The sequence below is a fragment of the Lolium rigidum genome, chromosome 7, assembly GCF_022539505.1.
Source record: "Lolium rigidum isolate FL_2022 chromosome 7, APGP_CSIRO_Lrig_0.1, whole genome shotgun sequence".
Classification (NCBI taxonomy): Eukaryota; Viridiplantae; Streptophyta; class Magnoliopsida; order Poales; family Poaceae; genus Lolium; species Lolium rigidum.
This window is the reverse complement of record NC_061514.1, coordinates 65,049,199-65,071,841: the sequence shown is the minus strand read 5'-3', so window position 1 is coordinate 65,071,841 and position 22,643 is coordinate 65,049,199. Positions and strand designations below refer to the sequence as shown.

General features: G+C 44.7%; 2 protein-coding genes across 2 annotated transcripts; one reads left to right on the top strand and one right to left on the bottom strand.

Annotated features, from left to right (window-relative positions):
• Positions 1 to 627: 627 nt before the first annotated feature.
• On the bottom strand, positions 628 to 5,265 carry LOC124678309 (uncharacterized metal-dependent hydrolase BUsg_343-like). Its single transcript, XM_047214215.1, has 8 exons — positions 5,095 to 5,265; positions 4,930 to 5,003; positions 4,772 to 4,853; positions 4,131 to 4,181; positions 2,387 to 2,487; positions 1,919 to 2,072; positions 1,623 to 1,811; positions 628 to 1,118 (listed from the first exon to the last, which is right to left on the bottom strand). Exons 1-8 carry the CDS (start codon positions 5,248 to 5,250, stop codon positions 1,005 to 1,007), a joined length of 921 nt encoding a protein of 306 aa, XP_047070171.1. The 5' UTR covers positions 5,251 to 5,265; the 3' UTR covers positions 628 to 1,004.
• A 14,842-nt stretch (positions 5,266 to 20,107) lies between these two features.
• LOC124671460 (transcription repressor OFP7-like) lies at positions 20,108 to 21,322 on the top strand. The gene is made up of 2 exons (XM_047207828.1): positions 20,108 to 20,516; positions 20,613 to 21,322. Exons 1-2 carry the CDS (start codon positions 20,108 to 20,110, stop codon positions 21,320 to 21,322), a joined length of 1,119 nt encoding a protein of 372 aa, XP_047063784.1.
• Positions 21,323 to 22,643: the final 1,321 nt, after the last annotated feature.

The following is a 22,643-nucleotide window of genomic DNA, read 5'->3' as shown; positions in this document are numbered from 1 at the left end:
TATACTTGTATAATTAGTTTGCTTGCTGCATCCTGGTCATTCCAGAACCAGATATGTAGACAGTACACATATAATCAGCACTACTGTTGCTTCAGGTTGCAGGCGTTGTGTTCTTGCTCTTGTTCACGCGCAAACATCTCCAAGATAGGTTCTCCCCTCCACTGATGATGCATGCGGCGATTGAGTGCTAGCTTTTCGATCGATCATAGTACCGAAAGTCTAAAGCGAGCGTGTGCCGAATCCTACGCCGCCACACTCCATTGGTCGTGGTCGGCGCAGTCTCGTCGGTCAGATCAGGAAGTGGACGTGCATTATGTGAGCTGATCGGCAAATGTGCCCCAGGAAAATGAAAATGTCTTTTCTCTCTTGCCGGATAGGGACAGTTTCCACTCAGCCAATGCTTTCGTGGTTCTACTTCTACAATGGGCGTTATCTTAGGTAGGTGGTAGATTAACTAACGATAAGGCTTCGGTATTGGAACTGGAACTAGGGAGGCTTAACCTATCATATGAGGATCACACAACTACACAAGCCTATTGTTATCTTGTCATCTTAGATTAAGCAGATGACGTGTTATTGTTAGGTTCGGATCCAGTCACCGCGCACAATGCTCAACACGGTCTGTGATAAGAGATTCCATGATTTACTCGACATGACAAGAGGGTGCAATACAAGCTAGACATCCCATCCATATCCAGAATCCAGAATACATAAGACTCTGATGGCTCAGTACATGTATAGGAACACTAGCTGGTTTGTCGGCCAAATTTGTTATACAGTCATCACTGAGTGGCAAAGTACAAACTACCCGGTGTAAAGGAACTTGGCAACATGGCAGAAGTAGCTATTAGCCGCCTTCTTATTTCTTCACTGATTACTCCCTAGTCTAAGACTAACCACGACCAAAATACACATATACAGGCAATATCCAGAGGCAGGACAAACCAGGATTCAGAAGATCATGGTTCATATTGGATGGCCACCCCAATCAGAGAGTTTTGGCTTCAGAGATGAACTTTTGATCCAGGGTAGGAAAATAGCTTGCTAGCATTCTTGTAGCTCAACTCGGCGAGTTCTGCCTCTGGCATTTCAAGCAGTGACGCCACGTAACTCAAAACCTGAAAAGAACATGGAAATGAGGCACAATTCATTAGAATAATTTCCTTGATCCGTCATTCATTTGTCTGAGGGAAACTGTATCAAGTAAACAAGCCATTCTTAGACAGATGGAAGCCGCACGGAGTAGTGACACTGTGCCAGACTGCCATGAGCTCAAAAGCTCATAGTGGATCACTAAAGCAATAGAAAAACAGCAGCACATACATTCACAGGCAATTGTGCATCTCTAAACATTAATCACTACAATGACATTATTCCAAACAGGATAAGCTAATGCTGAAATAGTACTCAGAGAAAATACTGCGTATACCCTAGAAAGGTTTTGTTCTTCATAGACACCTTAGTACACTAGTCGAGACAAGAATATTTTGATCATTAGGAAACTGTTTCAATATAGGAGAAATAGCAAGGAGCTTATGCGACAAGGCGGAGCAAGAAATATCATATACCATGAAGATTTAGTAACAAACTATCAGTCAAAAGCATCAGAGCACAAATCTTACAATGTGGATGTTAGATGGATGGTTCAGGGACTCATTTGAAGTGCTAACTGCCGGAGAAGTTGAATCGATGTCACACTTTTCAGTATCCGCATCTGAAGTGTCCACAGGGACTGTTACTAGAGAAACATTGTCCAACTTTGGTAATGCATCCGGTGCATCTGTCTCTAACAAAATTCTGTCCAAGGGTATCTATGACAAATATAAATGCAATTCATTGTTAAATCCTTGTGAGATGGAATGGTGCATAATCGACTTAACATACCCACTCCCAGGAAAAAAGGAAATAACCTACTTACTGCTTTGAGCATTTTCTTTGCCTTCGTGGATTTCATGCCTGTAAGGAAACCTGACAACGAAAAGTAACAACCTAAATTTGCAAGGCCGAGCACCATTTCTGCAGACCCCAGATAAGAATGCAACAGCACACCTGATGGGAAAGGCCCAGTTCGCCTGCATGCAGCCAAAAATGTTTTACACAGTTAAGAGATGTGAAACTACATGGCATCCACAATAGTAGATTAGAAGTATGGAGCCTGAATTTCAGTATGACATTTCTATCTAGAACGAGCACTGCTTTCAAGGTTTTTGCAATGTGTGTAAAAAAAAGTCTAGACCTACTAAGAACCTGGTGTATGCCATATCATGGATAATCTACTTTCTACAGGCTGCAATTTTAACTTAGACAAACAAAGTATCCGTACCTCCCGTACATAGCTAGATACAGGAAACAAAAGGATAAGAAAGACCAAATAAATATTCCTTACTTTAGTATTTCCAGAAGATCACCAAAGGCACGTACACAATGAACAGAAACAGGTTTCTCCAATTCTTTAGCAAGCTCAAGTTGTCGTTGGAATACTTCAACCTGAGTTAAATATTGTTATGCTGCCGTTATTGAGGTCTAAAAATAAAACAGCACAATTAAAGTTTGCAGTGATGGAATAGGGAAAATGTAGTTCTTTCATGAAGATGTTACTGACGATATTACTTTTATGCCCTAGTTATTCTGAATAGGGGTGGAACAATAGAAGAACCGTTCAAAGATTTGTCAATTCCATAATACTGGCTCGCGTGAATGGTGATGTAGGCCGGAGCATATCACTGCGTCGGGGGAATTTAATGTTGACGTGTATCTATTCTGATTTTTTGATCTCGCTGAAGACCTAATATGACCTCTAATGTCGTTGTCATTCATGACAGGAATCTAATATGCTATTCAAGGTCCATCATGGGGATTTTTCTTTCTTCGATGGGATATTCACCGTCGCTCAAGAGTATCTCCGTCAGAATGTTTTCGTCAGAATGGGTCATCCGAATCGTCTACCTTTACCCGGGATAAGATTTATGTTGGATTCACGTTCTTGCAAGACACATTTCAACATTTGTACAATACTTGTCCTAAAATTTCTAGTAAAGCAGAAATAAACATGGGACAAATTTAAATTATGATCTTTAATGCTACTACTTGTATACAACGCTACCATTGTTCATCATTGATTTACTGATATATGTTTTGTAATCTTCTTTGTTTAAATAGGAAAAAACCGACGTTGGAGTAAATTGAATTTTAATTAAATCAAACCCTTTCTCATAACAATTAAAAATTTGTTTTGTTCATGATTCTTCTTCCTTCGAAATTAGCAACTTGTCCTCATACCATGCATTGTCTTCAAAGTATACATAGAATGAGAGTATATCTACTTATGCAATAAAAAATTCTATGTTTTGGGATTTTTTGGGTTTTTTCGTGCATGTATGATTGAAAAATATTATTTAGAATTCAACATTTTGCTAGCAATTCTCGCCAATTTCTTATTCAATTTTTAGTTCTATTATAATCATTTTTTGCAATGCCAACAAGGTTTAACACCAACCTTGATGTCAATGATCTATCATAAGAAAATTAGAATTTAGAGGTTAACTAATACCCATCCACTATGATATTTTTTTATACGACGAGGCCAATAAGATCAACAATAACGTGCGGAGAGTGGATTCTGTACACACACGCTGGGTGTGGGTGTGGTATGTGCCGTCAATTTATTCCTCAAGATTCCGGCTTGTCGTGCTAGGTGGAAAAATAGCTCTCTCTCTCTCTCCTCCTTTTACCCGAATCTCAAAGCAAAACGGATGGTGATGGAAACAACTACACCCATGCGTGTAAGTACAGAAGTATTTCCGTAACTTGTGCTATCATTCCCTCGTTAGAGTTAATAAATTATTTAAAGCTATTGATCTTCCCTAACAGAATCCAAATATCAATGGGGTCGTCTGCACATTTTTCATTTAAACTATTGAGTAAAGTAGCATATATGAAATATGATTATATTGTTAAATTAATTAGATATTCATCCAAGATTCATTTGAAAATTGCTAACCTAACATCTTGATGATAGAACTACATTTTTCCCTATTCCATCAAAATGGCTATATCCATCAAATTATGTACCTGAATTTATTTGTAAAATATATGCAACATGAGGTGCAGATGGGTCCATGCTAACAAACCTGCTCTCCAAAGTCAATAGTTTTTCCATGTGATCCCTTATCCAGACCAATCTGCACAACAGTGACACATAACAAGCTATAATTGAACAAATCTCATAATCGCTCGTGCCAAAAGAAACATATGAGGCCCTGATTTCAGACCAAGTTTGAAGGCCCTAATACATTATATTCAGAAAATGCCTTCTCAGCTTTAAAATTACAGTAAAGCAGATGTGGAAGATACAATACTACTAGCTCCATACCGGTTTATTAACATATTACACATTTCGAGGAAAAAAGTAACTATTAATTTAGTCAATAAAATATGAGATATTCAAAATAAGTTTCCAATGGTATAATTTTTTGGGTATATATCTTATATTTTGTTGACCAAATTAGTAGTCAAAGTTTTTTTCTCAAACTGTGTAATACCTTAATAAACCGGAATGGAGTGAGTATTGCCGATAAAACATTAAAACTATATGACTTGCAAAATTAGATAATCATAATTTGCTTTTTCGAAAAAGTTGATCATAATTTAGACTACTACAGAACTTAAAGCTTTGGTTTGCACTTTGCAGAGATCAGGTTATTAGGTATTACCGCAATTTTATTGCTAGCTATTAACCTGGAAGAGTATTAAATTGACCGATAAAGCTCACCTCCCCAACAGCCGCTTCCGGAGTCTCTGAGAGGAACTGCCGGAGCGAATCCATCCAATCGGGCGATCTCTCCGGCACACACCTACCAAATTCAGTGTTTCAAAAACCACAGAGCATAGGCAGCAGGTACGCCGGGAGAAGCGGGCAGGGAATCTTGCCATGGATGGAGGCCGAAGCAGGGGACGACGGCCGGGTGCTCCTGGCCCATCTGCTTCACTAGGTGCCAGTCTTTCTGCATACAGCCAGTAAGCAGAGAATCAGGGAGGAGAGGCTACCTGCGTTCTCGGACAGAGGCAGGGTCGCAGGGATAGAGCTGAGCGTACCTCGGAGGTGCCGTTGACCGCGAACCGGGCAACGCCGGAGTCTGTGGCGGCGCGTATGAGGGAAGGGGCGACCGCGTAGATGCGGGGGTCCTGCAGGTGGCAGTGCGCGTCGAAGAGCCGCACGGCGGAGGCGGCACGACCCGGAGCCTTAGCCATGGTGATGATGGGACAGCTGCGGTGGCCGGAGCCGGTGCGGAGACGGGTGGGTTGGAGGCTTGGAGCCGTCGCCGCTCACCGCTGTACGCGAGCAGCCGAGCACCGTATCAGCGGCTCGACAGTTTTGGGCCGGGGAGGGGAGGCCCAGTGCGAACAGGATTTCAACGGGCTAAGCACGATGAATTAAAATGTTGCTGCAGGCCGAGCCTAGTCTGTGGTGATTGGGCCGGCTAAACGGTTCGATAAAGGAAAACACGACAAACAGGCCCGAGTTGGCATACTTTATTTTTTCAGTGAATTGGAGACTGGGCCTTCCGCCCTTCCCTTCGCCTAAAAAGATAAATTGCCCTTTATTCACAACAAATAAAAAAAATTCTAGACGGGCCTGTAAAAAAAAAGTCAATGGCTGACTGAACACCATCATGCGATGGCAGCATGGGTTGCTTAGCTTTCCAGAGCAATTATGCACTGCACACGAGCGCAGGCCAGTGTTTGCTCTGGCTAAAGAAGGCTAACTGAGTAACTGACCATGCTGATTTACTACCTGCAACGTTGAGTCGTGCTTATCCTCTTCGACGTTCAGGCACCATCATGGGCGCAACAGGGATCCGTCGCAGTGGACGCGAGAAAATGTGCAGATGCGGACACACGGTAGAACAGCAGGACGACTCGGAAGAATTTTATATCCTATATAGATGTTCTTTCCGTTCGTACCACTAGCATAAAGTCATGTGGTGCATGCCATCATAGTGTCTTTTGGTTACCTAACCGAACTGCTCTTCAGATCGGCAAGATATAGTCAAACGCTAGTAGTAGAATGATGCTACTAAAGGACATGCATGTCGGAGGAGCAGCAACACATTTTTGTAGATCCAGGTCCCTAGTCATTTGTCATTTTAGAACGTGGATTTTCTATAATGAAGCACACAACACAAGCCCTATTCACTTGGGGACAAAAAATTCAAAAAGGCATTTTAAATCGCTGCAAATCCTAAATGTAACCGAACTCCGTGAACTAGAGGTTCATTTGTGATCAGTACCACTTATATGTCTATATGTATAAGCACGGGGAACTTATTGTTGGAATTTGTTAGTACCATCTAGGTTGTTGTACATAGTGCAAATATGAATCATATTTGATTTCATCCCTCTATAGGATGGAGCTAGTTCTGTTAATGACAATCAAGCTGTAATTGTTTGATACTAAATGGCACATGTCGTAAATTATCTTTTAAAATAAAAAGGAAATCTAATCGACTAATCTCCTTGTGTGGTCGATGCTGATAGTCACTGGACTGTGGCGGAGCTTGCCAGGAAATCCGGGGTGGGGGTGGGGGGGGGCAAAAAGCTCAAAAAATTCTAATAAAAGCCTTCCCTTCACTAATTTTCTAAAAGTTGGGGGTCCCCCCCCACCCCCCCCCCCCCACAACTTCTACATAGCTACACTAGTGCTGACAATTATTAAACTATCCGGCGTTGAACATTAGCCTATAAAAAGTTGCATATTTTAGAACATTGTAGTATTTTGCAAAGGCAAAAGCACAAAAATCAATTCATACACTTAATATTTCATTTATATTTGTATCGTTCTCTCATAACTGGTAAAGAGTAAAATATAGTAAATGCTCATGCAAGCCAGGCATACATGGCATTATGTATTAAGAAAAGTATATTTTAAACCTTGAACTATGGTGCTTAATTTTGACTTAAACCCTCATGAAATTATTTTAGAACACGTTATCTATAATTAATTAAAATAAACCCTACACCAGTTATGTGATGTGGTTTTATAATTTGCAACTTCTAAAATGTCCTACGAACTGGACATTGGGAATGACAGAATGATTTACCACGAAAGTGGCGAAATATATTACCATGTATGTCGTTCACAAAATGAAAACGATACATATATCTATTTGTGATTTTTCATATAGACAAAAATAAATCATTTTGGTTTTTTTCTATCTATCATTCTACACATGTGGATTGTTTAATTCTTTTTGAAAAACTAGGTATATGAAACACAAATTGTTTTTTAACTTGAGAAAAGGTTGAAAGAAATCATGAATGTGAAATGTTACACATTGGTTACTAACAAAGTTAACAAAATGATATTCTCTATGCAGAAAAATAAGAGAGAAGTTGTGTTCTTATTCATGACGCATACGGTCCTATAGCTCAATGATACTATTTTGTACGCTATAATTTCCAGACTTGCACCACATATATGCATCTTTTTGATACCTAAATTAAAATATATAATGATTATGTAGTTCGTGGTTTATGAATTATGACCCAAGCCGGTGCACGTGCATCCTATTATGAAAAAAATCCAAAATTGCTTCAAAGTTTCAGAAAAAATTGAAAAATTGCACGCATGTATATCCTATTTTGACACTTATTTGTGCAGATTTATCTGTCAAAACTTACACAAGTAAGTATCAATACAATATGTACATATAAAAATTATTTTATTTTTAAGATTGTCAAATAGCATATTTTACAATATTAAAGAAAACGGATGCACGTGAACCCGGGTTCATCATGGTATTTTCCGTCACAACACTTCTAACTATCCGTTTTTGTCATCATGAGATTTGGGTCAAATATATATAGGGGTCAAACTGAATCGGAGGATCCGGCCGCGTTGGTAGAGAAGCAATCGAGCACAATCTCTGCATGCGGCCGGCTCAAGGAAGATGGTAGATCTGGGAGCAGAGCTGCTGCAGCAGCTCAGGGACTTTTATGGGTCTTGGGTTGATTTGACCGACCGGAGAGATTGATGGAGCTCGTACAATCTCACGTTGCTCGCCGCTGGCTACGAGCAGTATTCATCTGGCGGACGGTGGCAGTGAATGGAGCTCGACCTGCCTGATGGAAGCTGGTTTTATTACGCCTGTGTCTGCCTTTTCACATGATCGGAAACGAAAGCGATGACGATGTTACCGAACCGGCCCGCTGTTCTTCAGATTGGAGAACCAAGGTATTAGAGAATCTCCACTCGTTTGGCCTCCTCACACCGAAATCTGGATGAAACAACTGTCGGATTGGACAAATTAATTCGTGGGGAGAACCATATTCCCAGTCGTCCACCTGGAGTTCGCCGGACAAAGTTGAAATTCAAACAAAACGTTGTCCCACTACAAATACGTCCAGGTCAGCAAAAGGATCAGCCACAGATCGGCGATCGGAGGGAAATTACACTGAAACAGGGGCGTCGGCAGTCCGTCTGGCACGGCGGTGTCTGACGGCCCAATTTCGTCACACGCCGTGGTCGAAGCGGCGGCCGATGTCGCGGCGGCCGTAGTCGACGTCGAAGCGGCGACAGTCGACGTCGTAGGCGGTGAGGGCGAAGCACTGGCCGGAGTGGGTCGGAGGATATCGGTGCGGTGACCCTCGTACCAAATCCTCGTCTCCTCGTCCATCAGGGATGTGTTGCTGCCCATCAGAAACGCCAACTCTGTGTTTCTCTTCTTCGCCGCGGCCGTCGTCTTCAGCAGGGCGATCCGGGCGCCTTGGTTGGCGAGCATCTCCCTCCACCTGACGTCGAACTTGTCGTCCCTCCCGACGGCGTGCGTCCTCGCGTCGGCCCAGCACTTGTCGAACGACGCATGCAGCCTCTCGGCTGGATTGCCCATCTTTTTCAGATCTTTGAGCTTTTTCTGGCCGAGTTCCGGGCGGCCATCCGACGAACCTAGCGCCGGAGCGTCGGGGTTGTACTGTTCGGTTTTGCTCTTCGAGAGGCTCGTGCGGGTTTCCGTCCACTTCTCGCACTTCTCGATACGGGAGAAGACGTTGAGAAACTTGAACGTCAAGCCGGTGTCGTCGTGGTACATGTCGAAAGCACGGCGCATCTGCGACAAAATAGGGCGTCGATATGGGTCAGCTCACGGCGATCAGTACATGCAGGGTCGACGGAGGAGCCACGGCGTATGCATACCTTGGCTTCGAAGTCTTCGCCGCTCACCGGCAGTTTTTTGACCTCCTCCTGTATGCCGTGCCATTTGCTGCACGCCGTCTGTATGATCCCCCAATGCGTCGACATGGCCTTGTCTCCCTGGTTCATGATCGTCTTGTTGAAGTAGGGATCGACGAGCTTGCGCTCGTCGAACTCTTGCTTCTCTCGAAGCCAGTATGTCTCGTAGTTCTGATTCGCCCCGGTTATGCCGTTCATGGACACGGTCATCCAAGCTTCAGCGAGGCACTTCTCTTCCCTCGGCGTCCATTTGATGCGCGGTTCGGCCGGCGGCGAGTCCTTCTTCCTCTTCTTCTTTGCCTTCGGCAGGTTGGCGTCGGCGAGCCCGGCTTGAGTTGGTTCTTCCTCTTCTTCTTCGACGGCTTGGCTTCCGTCGGCCACATCCTCCACGTACTGGTTGCGCGCCGCGACAGTCGATGTCGCCCTCGCCTCCTCTTGCGTGAAGAACCCCGGGGTCGCAGCGGCGGCCATGGAGCCGGAGTTGATCATCTCGTTCATCACCTCGTCGTTCGGTGCCGCCGTCGCACAAAACGGGAGTGGCCCTCGTCGCAGGGCCGGCGAGAAGCCCTCGTCCAGGTTGCCGCCGGCGAGATCGGGCGGCGACGACGTGAACCTGGACGTTTGGCCGTAGGTCGCCTCTTGGAACATGGCAGGCGACGACGGCGAGAAGCTCGAAGGGGAGAAAGCCGACGGGGAAGTGGTTGTACCTTGGATCGGCCACTGGCCGGGGAACATGGCGGCGCCGCCGCCGCCGCGAGGATGGCCCATGCTCATGGCCATGGAGACCTTCCTCGCTTGTTCGTCCGCCGCCGCTGATACGTCTCAAACGTATCTATAATTTTTTATGTTCCATGCTACTTTATTGATGATACACACATGTTTTATACACATTATATGTCATATTTATGCATTTTCCGGCACTAACCTATTGCCGAGATGCCGAAGAGCCAGTTGTTGTTTTCTGCTGTTTTTGGTTTCAGAAATCCTACAAAGGAAATATTCTCGGAATTGGACGAAATCAACGCCCAGGGTCTTATTTTTCCATGAAGCTTCCAGAAAACCGAAAGGGAAACGAAGTGGGGCGACGAGGCGCCGCCACACTAGGGCGGCGCGGCCCAAGCCCTGGCCGCGCGGCCCTAGCGTGTGGGGCCCCTGTCAGCCCTCCGACTCCGCCCTTCCGCCTACTTAAAGCCTTCGTCGCGAAACCCCCAGTACCGAGAGCCACGATACGGAAAACCTTCCAGAGACGCCGCCGCCGCCGCCAATTCCATCTCGGGGGATTCAGGATATCGCCTCCGGCACCCTGCCGGAGAGGGGAATCATTTCCCGGAGGTCTCTTCATCGCCATGATCGCCTCCGGATCGATGTGTGAGTAGTCCACCCCTGGACTATGGGTCCATAGCAGTAGCTAGATGGTTGTCTTCTCCTCATTGTGCTATCATGTTAGATCTTGTGAGCTGCCTATCATGATCAAGATCATCTATTTTTAATGCTACATGTTGTGTTTGTTGGGATCCGATGAATATTGAATACTATGTCAAGTTGATTATCAATCTATCATATATGTTGTTTATGTTCTTGCATGCTCTCCGTTGCTAGTAGAGGCTCCGGCCAAGTTGATACTTCGACTCCAAGAGGGAGTATTTATGCTCGATAGTGGGTTCATGCCTCCATTGAATATGGGACAGAGTGACGGAAAGTTCTAAGGTTGTGGATGTGTCTGTTGCCACTAGGGATAAAACATCGATGCTTTGTCTAAGGATATTTGTGTTGATTACATTACGCACCATACTTAATGCAATTGTCTCGTTGTTTGCAACTTAATACCGGAAGGGGTTCGGATGATAACATGAAGGTGGACTTTTTAGGCATAGATGCATGTCTGGATAGCGGTCTATGTACTTTGTCGTAATGCCCTGATTAAATCTCATAGTACTCATCATGATATATGTATGTGCATTGTTATGCCTTCTTTATTTGTCAGTTGCCCAACTGTAATTTGTTCACCCAACATGCTTTATCTTATTGGAGAGACACCACTAGTGAACTATGGACCCCGGTCCATTCTTTACATCTGAAATACAATCTACTGCAATTGTTCTTTACTGTTCTTCGCAAACAAACATCATCTTCCACACTATACATCTAATCCTTTGTTTACAGCAAGCCGGTGAGATTGACAACCTCACCGTTACGTTGGGGCAAAGTACTTTGATTGTGTTGTGCGAGTTCCACGTTGGCGCTGGAATCCCCGGTGTTGCGCCGCACTACACTCCGCCACCAACAACCTTCACGTGTTCCTTGACTCCCTACCGGTTCGATAACCTTGGTTTCTTATCGAGGAAAACTTTCTGCTGTGCGCATCACACCTTCCTCTTGGGGTTCCCAACGGACGTGTGTCTTACACGCCATCAAGCTCTTTTTCCGGCGCCGTTGCTGAGGAGATCAAGACACGCTGCAAGGGAGTCTCCCACATCCAATCTCTTTACTTTGTTTTTGTCTTGCTTTACTTTACTTTATTTACTGCTTTGTTTGCTCTTATATTAAAAACACAAAAAAAAAATAGTTGCTAGTTTTACTTTGTTTACTGTCTTGTTCTCATATTAAAAACACAAAAAAATTAGTTACTTGCATTTAATTTATTTAGTTTGCTTTATTTACTACTGCTAAAATGGGTACTGTTGAGAATACTAAGTTGTGTGACTTCACTAGCACAAATAATAATGATTTCCTATGCACACCTATTGCTCCACCTGCTACTACAGCAGAATTCTTTGAAATTAAACCTGCTTTACTAAATCTTGTTATGAGAGAGCAATTTTCTGGTGTTAGTTCTCATGATGCTGTTGCACATCTTAATAATTTTGTTGAACTATGTGAAATGCAAAAGTATAAGGATGTAGATGGTGACATTATAAAATTAAAATCGTTTCCTTTCTCCTTAAGAGGAAGGGCTAAAGATTGGTTGCTATCTTTGCCTAAGAATAGTATTGATTCATGGACTAAATGTAAGGATGCTTTTATTGGTAGATATTATCCTCCCGCTAAAATTATATCTTTGAGAAGTAGCATAATGAATTTTAAGCAATTAGATAATGAACATGTTGCTCAAGCATGGGAGAGAATGAAATCTTTGGTGAAGAATTTCCCTACCCATGGACTAACTACTTGGATGATCATCCAAACCTTTTATGCATGATTGAATTTTTCTTTGCGGAACCTATTGGATTCAGCTGCTGGAGGTACCTTTATGTCCATTACTTTGGGGGCGGCAACAAAACTTCTTGATAATATGATGATCAATTACTCTGAATGGCACACTGAAAGGGCTCCACAAGGTAAGAAGGTAAATTCTGTTGAAGAAACCTCCTCCTTGAATGATAAGATTGATGCTATTATGTCTATGCTTGTGAATGGTAGATCTAATGTTGATCCAAATAATGTTCCTTTAGCTTCATTGGTTGCCCAAGAAGAACATGTTGATGTGAATTTCATTAAAAGTAATAATTTCAACAACAATGCTTATAGGAATAATTCGGTAACAACTATAGGCCATATCCTTCTAATAATGGTAATGGTTATGGTAATTCTTATGGGAATTCTTACAACAATAATAGGAGTGTACCCCCTGGTCTTGAAGCCATGCTTAAAGAATTTATTAGTACACAAACTGCTTTTAACAAATCTGTTGAAGAAAAGCTTGATAAAATTGATATTCTTGCTTCTAAGGTTGATAGACTTGCCTCTGATGTTGATATTTTAAAATTGAAAGTTATGCCTAATAAGGATAATGATAATAAAATTGTTACTACAGCAAACGCCATCCAAGTTTGAATTAATGAGAATATTAGATTGATGGCTGAATTGCATGCTAGGTGGGAAAGAGAAGAAAACGAAAAACTAGCTAAAGAGAATAATGTAGCTAAAGTTTGGACTATTACCACCACTAGTAATGATAATGCTTCACATATTGCTGCACCCCCTACTATCAATAGTAAAATAATTGGTGTTGGCAATGTTTCTACTCCTAGTGCAAAGCGTGCAAAATTGCCTGAAACTGCTAAAACTGCTGAAACTGGTTGTGATAAAACCGCTGAAATTTTTCAAAATGTTGGGGACAATGATTCCATTGCTGTAGATCATAATGGTTTAGACTTTGATGATTGTCACATCTCTGAAGTTATAAAGTTCTTACAAAAACTTGCTAAAAGTCCCAATGCTAGTGCTATAAATTTGGTATTTACAAAACATATTACAAATGCTCTCATAAAAGCTAGAGAAGAGAAACTAAAACTTGAAACATCTATTCCAAGGAAGTTGGAAGATGGTTAGGAGCCCATCATTAAGATGAGGGTCAATGATTTTGATTGTAATGCTTTATGTGATCTTGGTGCAAGTATTTCTATTATGCCTAAGAAAATCTATGATATGCTTGACTTGCCACCATTGAAAAATTGTTATTTGGATGTTAATCTTGCTGATAATGCTATAAAGAAACCTTTGGGGAGGATTGATAATGTTCGTATTATGGTTAACAATATCCTTGTCCCCGTTGATTTTGTTGTCTTGGATATTGAATGCAATGCATCTTGTCCCATTATATTAGGAAGACCTTTTCTTCGAACTGTTGGTGCTACCATTGATATGAAGGAAGGTAATATTAAATATTAATTTCCTCTCAAGAATGGTATGGAACACTTCCCTAGAAAGAGAATGAAGTTACCTTATGATTCTATTATTAGAACAAATTATGATGTTGATGCTTCGTCTCTTGATAATACTTGATTCACACTTTCTGCGCCTAGCTGAAAGGCGTTAAAGAAAAGCGCTTATGGGAGACAACCCATTATTTTACTTCTGCACTTTTGTTTTATATTTGAGTCTTCGAAGTTGTTACAACTGTAGCAACCTCTCTTTATCTTTATTTTATTTCATTGTTGTGCCAAGTAAAGTCTTTGATAGTAAAGTCAATACTAGATTTGGATTACTGCACAGAAACAGATTTCTTGCTGTCACGAAATTGAGCCGCCCCGTCTGTAGGTAACTCAGAAAAATCTGCCAATTTACGTGCGTGATCCTCAGATATGTACGCAACTTTCATTAAATTTGAGCATTTTCATCTGAGCAAGTTAAGTGCCCTAAAAAAAATCGTGTTTACGGACTGTTCTGTTTTGATAGATTCTGCCTTTTATTTCGCATTGCCTGTTTTGCTATGTTTGATGGATTTCTTTGTTCCATTAACTTTCAGTAGCTTTGTGCAATGTCCAGAAGTGTTAAGAATGATTATGTCACCTCTGAATATATGAATTTTCGATTATGCACTAACCCTCTAATGAGTTTGTTTTGAGTTTGGTGTGGAGGAAGTTTTCAAGGGTCAAGAGAGGAGGATGATATAATATGATCAAGAAGAGTGAAAAGTCTAAGCTTGGGGATGCCCCCGTGGTTCATCCCTGCATATTTTAAAAAGACTCAAGCATCTAAGCTTGGGGATGCCCAAGGCATCCCTTCTTCATCGACAACTTATCGAGGTCACCTCTAGTGAAACTATATTTTTATTCCGTCACATCTTATGTGCTTTACTTGGAGCGTCTGTTTGTTTTTGTTTTTGTTTTTGTTTGAATAAAATCGGATCCTAGCATTCTTTGTTTGGGAGAGAGACACGCTCCGCTGTTTCGTATGAACACATATGTTCTTAGCTTTATTCTTAATGTTCATATATTGCGAAGGTTGAACTGCTTCGTTCATTGTTATATGGTTGGAAACAGAAAATGGTGCATGTGGTAATTGGTATAATGTCTTGAATAATTTGATACTTGGCAATTGTTGTGCTCATATAGATCATGTTTAAGCTCTTGCATCATGTACTTTGCACCCATTAATGAAGAACTACATAGAGCTTGTTAAAATTTGGTTTGCATGATTAGTTTCTCTAGAGTCTAGATATTTTCTGGTTAAGGTGTTTGAACAACAAGGAGACGATGTAAAGTCTTATAATACTTACAATATGTTCATATGTGAGCTTTGCTGCACTATATTATACTTGAGTTTGCTTCAAACAACCTTGCTAGCCTAGCCTTGTATTGAGAGGAATTCTTCTCGTGCATCCAAATCTTTGAGCAAAAACTATGCCATTTGTGTCCACCATACATACCTACTACATGGTATTTTTCTGCCATTCCAAAGTACATTACTTGAGTGCTACCTTTAAAATTTTATCCTTTGCCTTTGCAATATATAGCTCATGGGAAATAGCCTTAAAAACTATTGTGGTGAAGAATATGTACTTATGTGTCTTATTTCTTAATAAGTTGCTTGTTGAGCGGTAACCATGTTTCTGGGGACGCCATCAACTATTACACCTTTGTTGAATATCATGTGAGTTGCTATGCATGTTCGTCTTGTCTGAAGTAAGAGCGAATTTCATGATCAAATGGTTTGAGTATGCATATTGTTAGAGAAGAACATTGGGCCGCTAACTAAAGCCATGATTCATGGTGGAAGTTTCAGCTTTGGACAATTAATCCTCAATCTCTTATGAGAATATTATCTCGTTGTTGAATGCTTATGCATTAAAGAGGAGTCCATTATATGTTGTCTATGTTGTCCCGGTATGGATGTCTAAGTTGAGAATAATCAAAAGCGAGAAATCCAATGCGAGCTTTCTCCTTAGACCTTTGTACAGGCGGCATAGAGGTACCCCTTTGTGACACTTGGTTGAAACATATGCTATGCAATGATAATCCATGTTAATCCAAGCTAATTAGGACAAGGTGCGAGCACTATTTGTATACTATGCATGAGGCTTGCAACTTATAGGATATCTTATACATAACACATATGATTTATTACTACCGTTGATAAAATTGTTTCTATGTTTTCAAAATGAAAAGCTCTAGCACAAAAATAGTAATCCATGCTTCCCTCTGCACAGGGCCTATCTTCTACTTTATTGTTGAGTCAGTTTACCTACTTCTTTCTATCTTAGAAGCAAACACTTGTATCAACTGTGTGCATTGATTCTTACATGTTTACCTGTTGCACTTGTTATATTACTTTGTGTTGACAATTATCCATGAGATAAATATGTTGAGGTTGAAAGCAATCGCTGAAACTTATATCTTCCTTTGTGTTGTTTCAAAGCTTTCTACTAAGAATTTATTGCTTTATGAGTAACTCTTATGCAAGTCTTATTGATGCTTGTCTTGAAAGTACTATTCATGAAAAGTCTTTGCTATATGATTCATTTGTTTACTCATTATCTTCACCATTGCTTCGAATCGCTGCATTCATCTCACATGCTTTACAATAGTATTGATCAAGATTATGATAGCATGTCACTTCAGAAATTATCCTTGTTATCGTTTACCTACTCGAGGGCGAGTAGGAACTAAGCTTGGGGATGCTTGATACGTCTCAAACGTATCTATAATTTCTTATGTTCCATGCTACTTTATTGATGATACTCACATGTTTTATACACATTATATGTCATATTTATGCATTTTCCGGCACTAACCTATTGACGAGATGCCGAAGAGAAAATTGCTGTTTTTGGTTTCAGAAATCCTACAAAGGAAATATTCTCGGAATTGGACGAAATCAACGCCCAGGGTCTTATTTTTCCACGAAGCTTCCAGAAGACCGAAAGGGAAACGAAGTGGGGCGACGAGGCGCCGCCACACTAGGGCGGCGCGGCCCAGGACCTGGCCGCGCAGCCCTAGCGTGTGGGGCCCCTGTCAGCCCTCCGACTCCGCCCTTCCGCCTACTTAAAGCCTTCGTCGCGAAACCCCCAGTACCGAGAGCCACGATACGCAAAACCTTCCAGAGACACTGCCGCCGCCAATCCCATCTCGGAGGATTCAGGAGATCGCCTCCGGCACCCTGCCGGAGAGGGGAATCATCTCCCGGAGGTCTCTTCATCGCCATGATCGCCTCCGTATCGATGTGTGAGTAGTCCACCCCTGGACTATGGGTCCATAGCAGTAGCTAGATGGTTGTCTTCTCCTTATTGTGCTATCATGTTAGATCTTGTGAGCTGCCTATCATGATCAAGATCATCTATTTGTAATGCTGCATGTTGTGTTTGTTGGGATCCGATGAACATAGAATACTATGTCAAGTTGATTATCAATCTATCATATATGGTGTTTATGTTCTTGTATGCTCTCCGTTGCTAATAGAGGCTCTGGCCAAGTTGATACTTGTGACTCCAAGAGGGAGTATTTATGCTCGATAGTGGGTTTATGCCTCCATTGAATCTGGGACAGTGACAGAAAGTTCTAAGGTTGTGGATGTGTTGTTTCCACTAGGGATAAAACATCGATGCTTTGTCTAAGAATATTTGTGTTCATTACATTAAGCACCATACTTAATGCAATTGTCTGTTGTTTGCGACTTAATACTGGAAGGGGTTCGGATGATAACCTGAAGGTGGACTTTTTAGGCTTAGATGCATGCTGGATAGCGGTTTATGTATTTTGTCGTAATGCCCTGATTAAATCTTATAGTACTCGTCATGATATATGTATGTGCATTGTTATGCCTTCTTTATTTGTCAATTTCCCAACTGTAATTTGTTCACCCAACATGCTTTATCTTATTGGAGAGACACCATTAGTGAACTGTAGACCCCAGTCCATTCTTTACATCTGAAATACAATCTACTGCAATTGTTCTTTACTGTTCTTCGCAAACAAACATCATCTTCCACATTATACATCTAATCCTTTGTTTACAGCAAGCCGGTGAGATTGACAACCTCACTGTTACGTTGGGGCAAAGTACTTTGATTGTGTTGTGCAGGTTCCACGTTGGCGCCGGAATCCCTGGTGTTGCGCCGCACTACACTCCGCCACCAACAACTTTCACGTGTTCCTTGACTCCTACTGGTTCGATAACCTTGGTTTCTTACTGAGGGAAAACTTGCTGCTGTGCGCATCACACCTTCCTCTTGGGGTTTCCAACGGACGTGTGTCTTACACGCCATCAGCCGCCAATGCCGCCCTCTTCGCGTTGAGTTTCTTCTCCCTCTCCGCCCTGGCGCTTGTTTCGATCTGTCGCCGGAGCTCGTCCGCCGCCCACTGTGCGTTGGACACACCCGGCGGCCGCTCCTTCTTCGGTCGCGACTTCCTCGGCTTCGGCGGCATGGTGGTGGACGAGAAAGAGGAGGAGGAGGGGAATGGAGACGGCTACACAAATTCGGCGGGAGAGAATGGGCATATGCAAGCAAATTGGAGGGAAATCGACAGGATTTGGCGGTCCAGTCGCCGACTACAAGGGTCCACAAGCCCCTTTCGCGCCAAATTCTTTCGTCCGGAGTCCCCGAGCGCGCCTCGGGGGACCGGGGATGGCATGGGCTCGCCGGATGAATTTAGGCCCAAATCCGGACGAAATCGAGAAACCGGGGGCGCGACTGGACCGAATTACGCTGTCCGGATGGAAAAATTGTCACTCGGGGAACCTTGTCGGGGAGACGAGTGGGGATGCTCTTACCGCAAGTGCATTGGACGAGGTCATCATGCCGCGAGAGCGATGTGTACACATGCGTAGGCCAATCAACGAATCCTAGTGGCTAGTACCAGTAGGATTTGTGACACGGGAGACGGTTAGCCGATAGAAAATGTGCAATCAACGGCCTTGTGATCAAGAGCATCTCCACGGACTGCTCCAATACAAGCCTCAGTAGTTTATTGGGTGTTGGTCAGTTTTTAAGCTTGCATCGGCCATGCGCAGGTCTACATGTATTCATGGATATGGATGTGCATATAATTTTTTTTGTCAAACTTTTCAAATTATATGATACAACTATATATTTCCGTTCACATTGTATTAAATTCAATCCATGAGTTGACACAATGATGGTATTTTGAGTATGTGGAGATGAGTAGGTTCAAACCCTGGTTTTCTCATTATTTTGTTGTCTTTGTATTTTTTTTGTTTTTTGTTTTGAATAACCTTGACAAAGTCTTGGGCCGTCCATGACACTGGAGAGTGGACCGACACACGCCGTTAGCCGATACAAAATCTGCAATCAACAGCCTGATTAAGATAGTAATATCTTCAAAAATCAGAATCACTTCGATTCGATAATTGGATTGACTATTGAGCCTGTACCTGTAGAGGGTACACGTACGCTGGGAAGATTCGGTCGATCAAGGCCAAACAAAGAGCACATGGGAGCGCGTCCAAAACTCGCAAAAGGCGGCTCACCCTCTCCATTCCATTCCTACCTGATCCGACCCCAAGAAGGAACAATCGGAGCACACAATCTATCTATCCCCTGCGCCATCGCAGAAGAATGCGCATCCATCTATGCTTCTTCACGGCAAGGACCATCTTTTGCACATGCGAGCGGGCAATCGTATCGTATCATACGCGCGTGCGACGGGCGCTACTGTACACGTATTCTGTAGAGGTGGTTCCCCTGTACCTGTCCAACAATTGGCCGAAGGATACGGTTCACTGGCCGGATTAATGAGGACGAGCTGCGACGACGAGGAGCGGGGCCGGTCAGCTAATCTTGGTGCTGTGCGTATTTATTGTTCGTCGCAGCAGTTGTTTGGGTTCACGGCCTTGTCCGTCGGAATTTAGCTTGCTGATCCTGTCTTGAAGCGAAAGGGTAACGGACGGTGTACGTCGTCACGTATAGTGGTACACTGTATGAGACTACGAGTGTGCGCGTAGCCGGTACATGTGGTACAGGACGCAGCTTCGCAAACTCTTCGTCATTCGCTTCATAACTAGGCTGACCCGCCCGGAAGTGAGAGCAGCTGTATGCCAGCGCCTCTGCAATATAAGCACGGCCACCGTCCAAGATCCCTGTGAGCCACGGCCACCGTCCAGGATCACCACTGCGAGTGAGCGACTGCCGCGACGGAGGGGATGAGCCACGGCGTGGCGGCGAGGAAGCGCTTCGGCGGCGTCGGCTTCGCGCTCGGCTGCGGCTGCAAGGACCCCAAGGCCGTCGCAGTGGCGGTGGCGGTGGCCGCCTCCTCGCCGCGGTCCGGCACGGAGGCGTCCACGGCGACCACGGCCACGTCGCGCAGGGCCAGGACGCACCCGTCGGGGTCGGGGTCCACCGGCACGCTCACCGTGCCCTCCGCCTCCTCCTCCTCCTTCCTCTGGGAGGACGCCGAGGCCGAGGGCGACGGCGACGAGGTCGAGTTCAAGCGGCCCAGCTCCGCCACCACGCCCAGCTTCTCTGGTCTGCTGCGGGAGCTCCGGGAGCTCGAGCAGAGCGTCAAATCGTCCTGCGCGCGCAAGAGCCCCGAGAGGAATCACTTCGCCCCACCGCCGCCACCGCCGCTGCCTCCGCGCCCCCTGCAGCGTCGAGCTGACAAGCCCAGCAGCATCAAAGAAGAAGGCCACGGGGACTTCTCCCCGCCGTCCCCTCCTCCTCCTCCACCGCCGCCCCCGCCTCTCCGGCCACCACAGCGCCGAGTCGTGCGCGGCGACGACAAGCCCAGCATCAAAGAAGAAGGCCACGGAGACTTCTCGCCGCCGCGGCCGCAGCCGCCATCTCTGACCCAGCAGCATCGGAGGGCGAGGAGCGTCGACAAAGTCAACGGACAGGAAGGAGACCCGCGATTCACGCCGCTGCCACCTCGCCCGCTGCCTCCTCCGCCGCCGCTGGAGCCGCTCCCGCGCGCGAAGACCGAGGAGGATGATGCGGGCGCCAAGAAGAAGATAGAAGACTCGACGAAGCGCGCGTCGACGCCGCCGAAGCACCGGAAAGCGAGGAGCTGCGACGGCACCGGCAACACCAACAACTACAGGCTGGACGGGAGCGTGGCGGTGGTTAAGCAGTCGGAGGACCCGCTGGGCGACTTCCGGCGGTCGATGCTCAACATGATCGTGGAGAACGGGATCGTGGCGGGGGACGAGCTCCGCGAGCTGCTGCGACGATTCCTGGCGCTCAACGCGCCCCGACACCACGACGCCATCCTCAGGGCCTTCGCCGAGATCTGGGACGAGGTGTTCGCCGCGGCCGACCCGCAGCCACGGGAGCAGCACGCCTGCAGACAGACGGCGGCGGCTCCAAGGCAGAGGACGCCGCCTCGCCGCCGCCCGCAGCCTCCGCCGGCGTGGCGCGTGTAGCGGCCCCCCCCGCGTCATGTCATACGTGGCAGCAAAATTTCTACAGCAATGTGGTAGCGTAGCTAGATTGCTTCCGAGAAATCGTCGATCTTTGCCTGATATTGATGAATCCGCTGGATTCCCTTGTTCTGTCCCGCACTTTTTTTGAATGTTCTTTCACACACCGGCACTATTTCTTTCAAGTACTGTCTGGAGTAGGTTCAAAATTCCGATTCTGTGAAGCATCTGACACGAACAATCCCGTGGGAGCTGAACTGGTATCCTTTTCAGTTTCAGGCGCGCCTGGGGCACGAGGCACGAGAGAGGTTTTTGGGTACGTGAAACCCGTGTCCTCATCGGAAAGGCGACGTGCGCGGCGAGCGCGACGGAGGACGGAGGAGAGGAAAATTTCGAAGCTGAAACGGAGGGCCCGTGCGCCGAGTAATGGCGGCGGTGGGTGCACGGTGAGGGTGGATGTTAACGCGAACCTGCTGGTGCCGAAATCGCGGCGACACGTCCCATCAATGCGCAACCTCTCCGCCGTGGGCACTCCAAACCTTAATTCCGTCCACCGCAGGGCTTCCATTTTAGACGATTTTCACTTGTTTGGTTGATTGATTTTCGTCGACAAGCAGCCAGCCAGCCAGGTCCAGTAGTCTCTGTTTTTTTAAACGGTTTTGTTGACAAGGAATTCGTTATGTCCCGGTCACAAGAAAAAAAAGCGCTGCATTTTTTGAGTCAAAAAGTGTAACTCTTTGGTTGTGTTGCACTGTTCTAAGACAACTAGGCAAAAGACTTTCACATTTTTTTATTAATAAGCAGAAGAGAGTTAGTCAGTTAATTAGCGGAAAACCAACACAAACATCCTCGATGTTCGTCATGGAACACAACCATCGCAAGTGCACGCACAACCACCCTAGCTACCAAACGCAAACCATACGAACACCACTGAAGACGAGGGTCACCGTAAAAATTCCTCTAGAGCCATCGACGCTGACTCAAAGAAACAACAATTTGTCTGAATCATCTTCGAATTATGCTACGGCAAAGTCATTGGAGCCGCCGCCTTGTGTCGTGTCTGACGACGATGATGACGTGGTGTATTCCCGGCAATTGCCCGTGATTGATGGACTTAGGTTTTAGGGAAAGAGGCGCGCTTGCGAGTTCACCATCTAACAAGCAAGGAGAAGGCACAATTTACCCAGGTCCAGGCCTCCGGAGGGTAATACCCTACTTCATGCTTGTCGGATGCTGACTATTGATGAAGATTACAATGTCAACGTGATGGCTATTTTTGGTGTAGATTGCCATCTATCTGAATCCCTCTCCTGACGACCCTCTT

Bases quoted from the DNA above. Each gene is read 5' to 3' on its own strand.
- LOC124678309 (XM_047214215.1), bottom strand. From the start codon at position 5,250: ATGGCTAAGGCTCCGGGTCGTGCCGCCTCCGCCGTGCGGCTCTTCGAC. The intron at 4,854-4,929 runs GCAAGATTCCCT...TGAATTTGGTAG, and splicing joins TGCTTCGGCCTCCATCCATG to GTGTGTGCCGGAGAGATCGC. The intron at 1,119-1,622 runs GTAAGATTTGTG...TGTTCTTTTCAG, and splicing joins ATCCATCTAACATCCACATT to GTTTTGAGTTACGTGGCGTC.
- LOC124671460 (XM_047207828.1), top strand. From the start codon at position 20,108: ATGAGCCACGGCGTGGCGGCGAGGAAGCGCTTCGGCGGCGTCGGCTTC. The intron at 20,517-20,612 runs CGCCGCCACCGC...TCTCCCCGCCGT, and splicing joins GAGGAATCACTTCGCCCCAC to CCCCTCCTCCTCCTCCACCG.